Below are 11,968 nucleotides of genomic sequence, written 5' to 3' on the forward strand. Positions count from 1 at the left end.
GGTTGTTCAACCCCCAAACGGGTCGTGACCCATACTTTGAGAATCATCGCTTTAAGGCGAAAGCTGTGCTTTGTGTGTGTCTGCATAGACACGAAAAAATAAACACAATAAAGATTACAAGAAGCCAAGATTTTTGCTGCTGGTTACACTGTTTATGGTATGCTAGCACAGCTATAAACAATCAAAAGTGACAAAATAATAAAGTGTATTACTGCGGAAGATAATAAGAGAGAATAGAGCTCTGTGTCTGTCTCTCCTGGCTGTGGCATGCGTTTCCCTTAAGACATTAGTTTTAAAAAGAGGCTGGGCAGCATGTGGGTGACCCTGCAGGCTGTCAGCAGCTCTGGGGTGCAAGGTTAACAAGCAGCCACTTTCCAGGCCTTACATCTCATTCTGACATGGCTGCCGGCCCAGAAACCTCATCACCTCCTTGCTACCTTCCTTTCACGAGCTTAGCAGTTAAGCCCAGCTATACGTGGGAGTTGTTCTGGACTCAATTGTATTTGCTAAATTACGTCAATCAGGCTGCTCCTCCAGCACATTGTTCTCTTAATTTTCTATTAAATCCAGTTTGAACCACCTTAATTACAGAGATGGCTAGGAGGAGACGGAAGCCAGGCGGTACCTGCAAAGGCCAGGATGTCTGATGTACTACTACTTGTCGCTTGGTGCTACAAAACTAAAAATAATTGGTTGCATTTTCTGACTTCAGCTGCATGCCACCTCGCCTCTGAGTTATGGCCACATGACAAGATGCTAGAAGTTTGACTTTATCATGGAATAAAATACAGCACTCAGACTTCCCTTTGAAGGGCATTCCCAGATTAGAAAGAGTTGTCTTTCCTTGGAACCCTTTTCTCTTTTATTATTCTGACTTCCTCAATAAACCCAGCATTTTTTTTTTTAAAGTGGAGCTATCTTAGCACTCACTGTGTTTCTGATGCCTTGTATGATTTACAGCGCCTCAAACCATGTGATAGATGGGTCAAGCCGGAGAGGAAGAGATGGGAGGAAGAGATGCTGACAGTGGTCCAGGTAGCAGAGATGCCTCGTTTCTGAGCGTGTCTTTTTTTAGGTCAATGATTCTCAACATCTCCTTATGTTGTGGTGACCCCCAGCTATAAAATTATTTCTTTGCTACTTCATAATTGTAATTTTGCTACTGTTATTGATTATAATGTAAATATCTGATAGCTAGGATATCTGATATGGAACCTCAAAAGGGGTCGTGACGTGACAATGGTTGAGAGCCATTGTTCTCATTGTTCTAGGTGCTGAAAGATAGCCTGGCTCTTAATTGCTGCCCTATGGGTGTTTCTTCTTTCCAGACTCCTTGAGGCCAAAGACAATGAAAAATGCTTGTATTTCCTTCCCCAGTTCCTGCCCCCCTGCAGGTACAATAACTCTAAGTAGGCACAATGGATAATTAAACTTTATAATTTACAAAGTTTTGAAATTGCTTTGGGAGACAATTTTGGAACTGAGAGCAAGTTATAATTAATTGAATTGTCTGTTTTATTATTGAGCTGCCTAATATATGTTTACAATTTAATTTATTCTATAATTTATTTTGTAGTTACTGAAAAATGATAAAAAACAGGATATTGATCCTCATTAATTTATTACTAATAACATTTCTATTTATATTCAGAAGGAAAAGCCAAGATCAGTCATATCATCTGTATATATGCTTATATATATCATCTGTAAATATATATATATGATGTATATATGTCATTTGTATATATACTTAGCACCTTTAAAATTACAAATTAAAAATATAAATGCTACTAAGCAAAACAATGTATAAAATATAAATAAAAAGTCTATGTAGTGTTTTTAAGAAATGATAAAGTTTTGCATATGACTGTAAAAGAGTTACCTATATTTTAGGTCTATCATTTTAACTAAAAGTCCTTGACTACACTACTGTGTATTGTCCCAAATTCCGTCCAATCGTGTTAAATCAAGGTTCAAGGAACAAAATGTTGGCTGGTTGAGGGTGGCCCAGTGATGGGAGAAAGGTATTCTGAGCTGTTATCTTTTCCATTTTTTTAAAAAAAGATTTAACCTAATTTTATGTGTGTGAGCATTTGTATGCATGTATGTGCCTCGTGCCTGTGAAGGCCCGAAGAGAGTGTTGGAGCCCCTGGAACTAGAACTACAGGCAGTTTGGAGCCACCGTGTGGGTGCTGGGAGCTGAAGCTGGAGCCTCTGGAAGAGCAGTGACTGTTCTTCACTGTGGCTCCATCTCTCCAGCCCTCGAGTCATTTTTAGTCATGCTGTTCCTAGTCCACCAACACAGAGCAGCGGTGCTCGGAGACCCAAGGCCAGTGGCATCAGAGCCACCATCTGGTGACTCTTTACCAACTCGAATCATACAATGCTCCCCGTGGCCGGCTAAAGCAAGTCCTCCGGGGCGGAGTTCAGCGGCGTGCTCTCATAATCACACCCTGAAGCTAGCCAGCAAGCTCAAGTTCAGTGACCACGGCTATGGAGACTTCCTGTCTTCCAGCAGTGAACTGCACTCTGGGCCCCTGCCTTCCTCTCTGGTCTGAGCTGCTAGGTGAACCTCCTGAGTCTTTGTGGTTAATCGGTTTGGAGAAGAACTTCATTGGGTAATTGTATGTCACACGCTGGGGCAGCCAAATGCTAGCTCAGCATTACAAACTCAGAATAATACAGACACACACAACTGAAACACAAGATGAAGCTGTTCACTGAAATAGACCGTGGGATATGCTACATATTCCTTGGCTCCATTCTGCACACACTTACTCTTACAATCCAGGCCCCAGTGTATCCTGAGTCAGAAAATGAGACCTGTCATTAAAAATCACATTACGATGGCACCAGCTGGGTCTGATTTATGGGAAACAGAATAGAAATGCAGCTTAACTGAAACTTTCTTTCTCTCCAAGTACCTCAATAAGGAATAACGTCTAGAGTTTGGAGCACCATCAATAATCATTAAGCTGATGAATAAAATAACCACAGGTGCCGCCCCCATTTCGAACAGTTACGCCACAGTGCAGACACCCTCTGCTCACGTGGCACAGTCAGAATTCTCCTAAGTCAACTTAGGTAACCTTTGTGGAGTATCCAAACCAATACATTATGACTTCCTGCAAAGAAATTAAATTACGCACAATTGTATTTTCTTGTTCATATGCTTATGCAAATTAGATCGCAGATCAAAGAACATTCGGACGGGCCTTCCAAGGGCTACAACAACATGCTCATGTTAGGAAATGAATACAAAGAAGTTGTAGGAGACACACATGGAGTTTTAGTCAAGAAACAAACTAGCGTAGATGGCGTTTCTGTTTGAGTGACTCCATCTATTACAGAACTAACTGGACAATCGTTTACCAGTGAGTGGTGTTTCCACGATGCCCTTACTGTTACTGTGCCACACACGGAGGCAGCATGGCAGTACAGCGACGGGGCAGGAAACGGTTAACCTTCGTCCCATCAGGTTATGATACAGGCTGCAGCACGGTGATCCCTAACTGACAATGTTTCCATCTGGACCCCATGTGGATATGTCCACCGATGGACAGCACAAAACCAAAATGCAAGTGTGAAACACTTCCGTGTCCTGGGAGAAGAGGCTGTCCAGCGAGGGAAGAGCTGTCCTGGCACTCAAAGCAGTATCATGCAGTCATGCTTGCAAGCGGTCAGCTGTGGCCAGCTGCGGCCAGCTGCGGCCAGCGCTAGAGGCAAGCCTGTGGGGAGAGCCCAACTAACAAGCACATGGCATATAAGACTATTGTGAGCAGACGAACAGGCAATCATTTGCCAGTTTGACTTTTGTTGAGACAAGTACACACTCCAGCATAAAGGGGTAAATATAGCAAACTCCTGATAGAGGAGGAGCTGGCCTGGGATGGAGACCGTCCCCAGTACCAGTTAAGATTCCCTATACAAGCTGCATGGCGAGGAGAAATTGGCCACTGATGTTAGTCCACTTGGAAGAATATATTTATGATTTAAGAAAAACGATGCGTGTGGACATGTGTGTGCTGGTATGTACGTTTATTCATACGTGTGGAGGCCAGACAACAATAGGGGTGTCCTACTCTATTACTCTCTGCTTCATTCCCTTGACACAGGGTCTCTGAACCTGGAGCTAGGCTGGTCAGCAAGTCACAGGGATCCTCCTGTCTGTCACAGGCGTGTACTTGTGAATGTGATCATGCCCGGATATCTGCATGCATTTGGGGGGAATGGAAGTCAGGTCCTCATGCTTGCACAGCCAATGGTCTTATCCACTGAGCACCTCCTTAGCCTCACGGGGTAAAGCTTTCAAAAGCTGTTGACTATGCCTGTATCAAGTACTGTGTATACTTTTTATCTACAAAGGTGACTCCTGGTCACACTCTAAAATTTTAACTCTTTTTCTTTTTCCTTTGGATTATTTTGGGGGTGGGGTAGGGTTTCACACATCCCAAGCTGGCCTTGACCTCCCTACATGGCCAAGGACAACAGCTAACTTCTCATATCCTTGCTTCCAGGTCCCTAGTTCTGGGATTACAGCCATCGGCTACATGGCCAGTTCCCATAAAATGCTTTTTGATTTCTGTAAAATCCCCAAGGGAAGGAACTTGTTGAAACTGTTGCCACTCACAGATGACCCTATTGGGAAGAATCTACAGGTCATCTTCATAACCAGGGTCATGAAGGAAGCTGAGGAGAACAACCCACAACTCTAACATAATTGTGTGTTAATTAAGCACAACTGTCCTGGAAAGGTGTGCATTACACCCGGCCTTGGGTTTGGGTCTTGTTTTATTTCTAGGCTTCACAAACCCATAAGCTAGTTCTGTTGCGTCAGCTTAAAGCTTGTTCTTAGCGACAGAAGCCAGGTTAAAAAGGAAGGGAAAGGGGCTCTAGAACAACATAGAAAGAGGGACAGGAGAACCTGGAACAGAGGGAAGAGGGGCCAAAGGTATTTAAAAGTAGGAAAAAAAGGCACTTGGAGCCACGTGACGCATCTAACAGATTCGACAGGAAACTGGCCTTCGTTTTACCTCCCCCACTAACTCAATTGCACTTTCCATGCTATTGGGGGGCTCCATGAACACATGTAGCCTGCATTATGAAGAATTTATACATAAACCTGGTTTAGAGTGTGAACCTGTGCCTTTCATCCTGGTGATTGCATCATGAGTAAGAATCGCTTTGACTGGTAAACAAGTCTCCCCATTAGGTGCTTAGCCAGCGGGTGGCCTGGTCCATGCAGTTTCCTTTAACCACAGGCCTTGTGTGCCTTTCGTCTGTCAGTTGTGATTTGTCTAGTTAATACTCAGCTCAGCAAATATAATCGGCATTAGAGCTCAAACACGATGGCAGAGAAACAGTTGGAGCAGAGGGGGATGTTTCTAGAAACAGGTCGTTTAATATGTAATTCCATTGTGAAGTGACTCCTGCTGTTTAAATTTCACTGAAGTTTAGACAAGAAACTTCCTGTAAGAAACGAGTGACTCCTTCGCTACTTCCAAAAATACTAAATAGACTTCAACGGCTAAATATGAAGCCGTTGAAAATTAGAAAGGGGCATCTCGTGTGATGATCTCCAATTGCCATGTCCTTCGCTTTCAACAGGAGAATCTAGAAATGCGACTGATGCCCTCAGACGCTGGAGCAGGCATTGGTGCCCTGCAGGGAGCGAGGCCTTAGGTCACACAAGCAGAGCTGAGACCACGAGCATAGCACAACTCACGAAGAACTTGTATTAAAAAAAAAAAAAACCATTTTATAGCATCACACGTGTATTCCAGCACTTCTCATTTCTAGGAGGCTAAACAGTGGCTTCATCTCTTTACATTGATGGTGGTGGGGGAAGCGGAGTTCTGCTTAGATTTTGAGACTCATCTCCTGTGAAGAGGGCAATGGAGAGGACTCTGCAGTGTCAGACATTCAGAAATAAAAGGGAAACTTGCTTTCGTTTTGAACCTAGCTTTCTTTGTGGGCCCACAGCTTACTATGCAGAAAGACCCACTGATGTAAGTGAATTAGAAACACCGTGAATATAGCCTCATTGGCTCTGTTTACTCTTTTAATTGTCCCCCTGCACGTATGTAGCAGCTGAGCAGCTTTGTCTTCATGTGGTCCTCCCTGCAACTGGTTTGGGGGCCTTCTCTGACTCTGATGCCTGCCTTTAGATCCTGTTTCCCTTTCTGGACTGCCTTGTATGGCAGTGGGAGATGGTGGGCCTAGCACCCCTCAATGGGAGGGGTATGTGAGGAGAGGGGACTGGGAGGAGAGGGGGCTTTAATAATAAATTAATGGAGAAAAAATATTTACTTTTTGTGTATGAGTGTTTGCCTGCATGCATTAAGTACCACATGTATGCAGTGCCTGAGAAAGCCAAAAGAAGGCATCAGATCCCCTAGAACTGGAGTGACAGATGGCCATGAGCTGGGATGTGGGTGCTGGGAATTAAACCTGGTCCTCTGGAAGAGCAGCCAGTGCTTTTAACTGCTGAGCCATCTCTCTAGCCCCAAGGGGTTGTTTTATTCTTGTTGCTCTTGGTGGTGTGTGGGATGAGACGGGGAAGACCAACTGTTCTGTGACTCTCGCCTTCACCGTTTTCCCCATTCCTCAATTCCCAGATGCTCACATCAGTTTGTAAGAAAAGATAAGACCTTGGCAAGCAGGAAAGGGCAGGTGAGATCTAATGTTTTGCTCTCAAGCAAATGAAAGAGAGCACGAGGGCCGTGCAATGGTCTTCAGATGGAGGATGAGAACCACAGCCAGCAGAATGGGCAACCCGTGCCATCACAAACCTCGTAGGAGAATCTCTCCCCTTCCTTCTTCTGTTGTCGGAATTGCAAGGCACGGATGTTGAACAAAGATACGACACATTACGGACACAACACAGAGCACATTTGACACGGCTTTCACGATGTGAAAAATCAAGCACTGACAGCCAAAACTACTATTGGCGCAGTATGGATTCTAAATCAAGCATCAACTTTAAGATGACAGTGTACAACAGTATAAAATGTAGTCTTTATCATACTACTGATCATCAGCATATTTGTATACATTTTAATTTGTACAACAGCATGACTGGCTTTCTCTCTGCTCCTGAGTATACTTCATTTACTAAAATATTGTCATAGTGATCGCTAAAGTTGTTAATGGGACTTTAGAGCTTAAAAACAACAATTCCTGTTCACTGCTAAAACCCGTTTCAAAAAGGAGGACACTTTCCATAGCAAAGCAAAATGCTACTCACATCCATCCAGCCAAGAGGCATTTGGTAAAGACAGGAGCCAATGCTCACTCACCTCTTTCCCGCCCATGGATTCAAACATTTTTTCCAGCTGGACTCGCAGTTGCTGGATGTTGTTCATCAAGATGCAGGGCTTACAGAGAGAGAGAGAAAGGAGAACGTGAGCACCCTTTATATGTCACCTCTGGAGTGAGTTTAGTTAAAAAGTACATAGCTGTCGCTGTGACCAAGGATACACACCAAATGTAACCATGATGCTACTTTGAATGACGGCTTTTAACAGCTGGGACTGGAAAGAAAAATAGATACTCATTTTGGAGAATACAGTTTAACAACAAACACATTCAATACTGCATGGCTATCTGCACTCTTCTTTTCTTCCTATTTTGGTAGTTTGAATGTAGAAATTAGCCACATTTTATTTATGCTTATTGTTTTTTGATACAGTGTTTTATATGTTCCAGGCTGGTCTCAGACTTATTGGATGGCTTAGGATGACCTTGAAGTTCTGATTCTCCTGCCTCTACTTCCAGAGTGATGGATGGCAGGCGTGCACCACCAGTCCTAGTTTCTGCAGTGCTGAGGCTCGAACCCAGAACTTCATATATGCTTTGCAAGTGGTCTTCCAATGGAACCATATCCCCAATCTACCACATTCTATACTGCAATTTTTTTTTGAGAAAACCAATTAATTTCAATTCTCTGGTAATTCTACTGCTTTAAAACCAAAAGAGCATCTGTGTTTCCTATTTAAATCCAAGAAAAAGTACAAAACATTTAAAACACCTTTAATGAAGTCTCAAGTTTTCAATAAAACCGGAAAGCTATTGACTCTAGTCCCTTTGTTTCCTGGCTCTATACCAAGTGTGTTTCTCTTCTCGTTCTCCTCTTTGCTCACTTGGGTTCTTTTCCATCACTGAGGTTAGAATCTTCCTCATTTTCAACTTTCCTATTCCCTCCTTTCAATTTGTTTTATAAAGACTTTGTGTTATTTTTTTTAACTCACTAGTTAAACATACACACAGCACATGCTGCGGAGGCTTCAGGTAGGCTCTGCACTGTGCTTGCATAATATACTTAAACATTTAAGTCGTTTCGAAAGAGGTAGAAAAGGGTAATGAGAATATAAAACTTTGTGACGAGATTATATATCAATTTAGAATTAATTTCTAATCAGAAAATATATGTTGGCACAGTTGCAAAATCATTAGGTAGCTGTTACACATTGATCCTGCAGAGTAAGTGGCTCAGAGCTGGAGATGACAGAGACAGGAAATGGACACATCTTCCAAGTGGCTGGGAAGTGAGCCAGTAATGAACCAGAAGGTCAGACAAAGGACTCATGGGCCATCAAAGAGGCGTTAGCGCTCATCAGTGGAAAGATTTTATTATTACCTTAACCACATCACAGACCTTTGAGAGACTTTGTACTTGACTCTTAGAGTGACCACAATCTAAGTTTGATTTATGGAAACAATTTCAAACCTCGATTCTATTCCCTGGATTTTGGCCACTTAAATATTTTATTTTTAAACACAGATAACTGAGATTTATCCTCCACAGTTTCTGATTGCTGAACTGGATGCTCTAGACCCATTTTTGATGCCCTCCTCCACTCCCCAAACCACAATCAGCAGTCTTTGATCCAGGTCTCCTCTATTGTATAGATGTATTAAAATTTTTAGCTTTATAGGGCGATTCAAAACTTTTCTGATTTCACGAATGGAACTGAAAGACATTTTCAGCTGGGGAGGCAGAAAGGCAGATGTAGGAGATGTGTTTTGGATTTCGGAAAGCCTACCAGAAAGAAAGCTGAGGTCAAAGCATGACCTTGGCACCTGCTAAGTAGCTCCGATACTGGCTTCCCTTGGGCCCAAGCTAGCTGGGCTCTTCTGCCATTTATCTGATGTTAGCATTCAAGCCTATTTTTTTTCCCCAGCACATACAACAGGGCTGGAGTACCAATTCTTTACATAAAAGCCACATGCTAACTCAAATATAATCATTTCTGATCTTTAAAAAGCTAGGAAGAGTAAAATGGAAATAGAGTTGACCTCACTTGTCACTCACTTGGCACAGCGGGTGTTTACCGCATGTAAAAGAGTATGGAGGAAGAAGTGATAAAGTTGAGTTTTCTAGATAAACATAAAGCCAAGTTTTCCAAACAAGTATAAAGATTTCCTCCTTTCCAAAACTTTTCATAACCTTGAAAGGCCCCAAGTCCGCCGTTATTACATTGGCGTATCAAATCATTAATAAGAGGTAGATTACTGTTCAATTATTCCTCAAATCTAAGCACAAAACAGCTTGATTTTAACAATGCTGGAATCAATGAGTAAGAATAAATAAATAAATAAATAAATAAATAAATAAATAAATAAATAAATAGATGTTCATAAATCTATTTAGGCATGGCAGCTGCCTAGAATCACAGAACTGAGGAGGCTGAGGGAAAAGGTCTCAAAGTTTGAGATCAGCATAGACTATGCAGCAAGACCTTGTCTTAAAAATATTTGGAGAAAAAAAGAAACCCTAAGTTAACAGAACAGTGTCCTAATCTAACTCTTTTGTTTCCTGAAGAGTTTATGGAGATGAAAGAATATGCCCGGGTATAGCTGTAACTCTGTATGTGTACATTTTGGTTTTCTTTATAAATGTATCATATACATTTTATTTCACCTTCATTGAGAACAACTGTAAACTTAAAATTTGATTAATAATAAAGTTTTATTCAAACTAGAAAGTGTTTGCATTTAAAAAGATAAAACCTTTAAAATAAAGAAATGTTGATTTAGAAAAGGACACTCTGGCATTGGTTGGGATGGGGACAAGAAGTATGAAAGTGGCTTGACCCACTTCTGATTCAAATTGTCACAGTAAGGTGGAGCCAGACAGTGCACAACAGTAATCCCAGCACTCAGACAGTGAAGGGATCAGAAGTTCAGGGTCTGGCAAACAGGACAGAAATCAGAAGAGGGAGAAAACAGGAAACAGGACAGGAGCCTACCACAGAGGGCCTCTTAAAGGCTCTACCCAGCAAGGTATTGAAGCAGATGCTGAGCTCACAGCCAAACTTTGGGCAGAGTGCAGGGAATCTTATGTAAGAAGGGGGAGATAGAAAGACCTAGAGGGGACAGGGGCTCCACAAGGAGAGCAACAGAACCAAAAAATCTGGGCCCAGGGGTCTTTTATGAGACTGATACTCCAACCATGGACCATGCGTGGAGATAACCTCGAACCCCTGCACAGATGTAGCCCATGGCAGCTCAGTGTCCATTGAGTTCCCTAGTAAGGGGAACAGGGGCTGTCTCTGACATGAACTCAGTGGCTGGCTCTTTAATCACCTCCCCCTGATTGGGGAGCAGCCTTGCCAGGCCATAGAGGAAGACAATGCAGCCAGTCCTGATGAGACCTGATAGGCTAGGGTCAGATGGAAGGGGAGGAGGACCTCCCCTATCAGTGGACTTGGAGAAGGGCATGGGAGGAGAAGAGGGAGCGAGGGTGAGATTGGGAGGGAATAAAGGAAGGGGCTACAGCTGAGATACAAACTGAATAAACTGTAATTAATATAAAAAAGAAAAAAATTAATTTAAAAAATTAATTTAAAAAAGAAAAAAAAAGTTCAAGGTAAGCCTGGACTACATGGGACCTGTCTCAAAATCAACAATAATATAGTATGTCACATTACAAAACAGAGAAAACATTTAATAAAGAAATCTTGATTTAGAAAAGGACACTCTGGCATTGGTTGGGACATTTTGTTTAACTGTGGACTATAATTCTAACTTCAGACACATTACATGTTATGGTCATGCCTTTTTGAAAATTTTATTTATTTACTTTGTGTGTGTGTATGTGTGTGTGTGTACCTGTGCACGCATGTGCATGCACCATGGGACTCATGTAGAGATCAGAACACAACTCTCAGGAGCCAGCTCTTCCCATCTACTGTTACTTCTAATGATGTAACCCACGTCATCAGGCTTTTATGGCGAGTGACTTTACCTACTGAGCTAGCTTACAAACCTTCACTGTTACACGGAAATGTCTACATTTAAATGTTTCTCACTCCATTTGCAGAAGACTATGAACCGGTAAATTTCAATGGTTTTAATTCTCTCTCTGTCTTGAGTTCGAGTCTCATTCTATAGTTCTGTTTGTCCTGGAACTCACCATGTAGAACAGGCTGGCCTTGAACTCATATAGGTCCACCTGCCTCTGCCTCCTGAGTGCTGGGATTAAAGATATGTGCCACTATGCCTGGCTTATGGTTTTGATTCTTAAAGGAAATAAACAAAAGACACAAACAAAAGAACTTCTGTTTGTGACCACTGCAGGCAAAGCCATGTGTTCAGGTAAGATACTTTGATGAAATTTAAATGATTTTAAAGTTCAACAACAGAATCCAAAGGTAGCCATGAGACCACTGGCTAGGATGAAGCCAAGGAAAGGTGCAGGTGCTGAATTATGGCATTTACATGGTGATTTTGACTAACTATAGAACTTAATTTTGGGGGCTGGAGAGATGGTTCAGTGGTTAACGACATGTATTGTTCTTGCAAAGGACCTGAGTTCAGTTCCTTCCATCCACATTAGGTGGCTCACAACTTCTTATGACTTAGGTTCCTGGGGGATTCCACACCCTCTTGTGGTCTCCTTGGGCACTGCCTTCACATTTACACACACACACACACACACACACACACACACACACACACACACACA

At 42.3% G+C, this 11,968-nt stretch overlaps 1 protein-coding gene across 1 annotated transcript in view; it reads right to left on the reverse strand.

Annotated features, from left to right (window-relative positions):
- The window catches only part of Unc13c (unc-13 homolog C), a 415,893-nt gene that overhangs the window by 75,608 nt on the left and 328,317 nt on the right, over positions 1-11,968 (reverse strand). Inside the window, exon 23 of the mRNA XM_055598476.1 lies at positions 7,299-7,376. Within this exon, the coding sequence (XP_055454451.1) occupies positions 7,299-7,376 (78 nt within the window). The remainder of the gene's footprint in view (positions 1-7,298; positions 7,377-11,968) is intronic.

The sequence above is a fragment of the Psammomys obesus genome, unplaced genomic scaffold (assembly GCF_907164565.1).
Source record: "Psammomys obesus unplaced genomic scaffold, mPsaObe1.curated_primary_1811, whole genome shotgun sequence".
Lineage (NCBI taxonomy): Eukaryota > Metazoa > Chordata > Mammalia > Rodentia > Muridae > Psammomys > Psammomys obesus.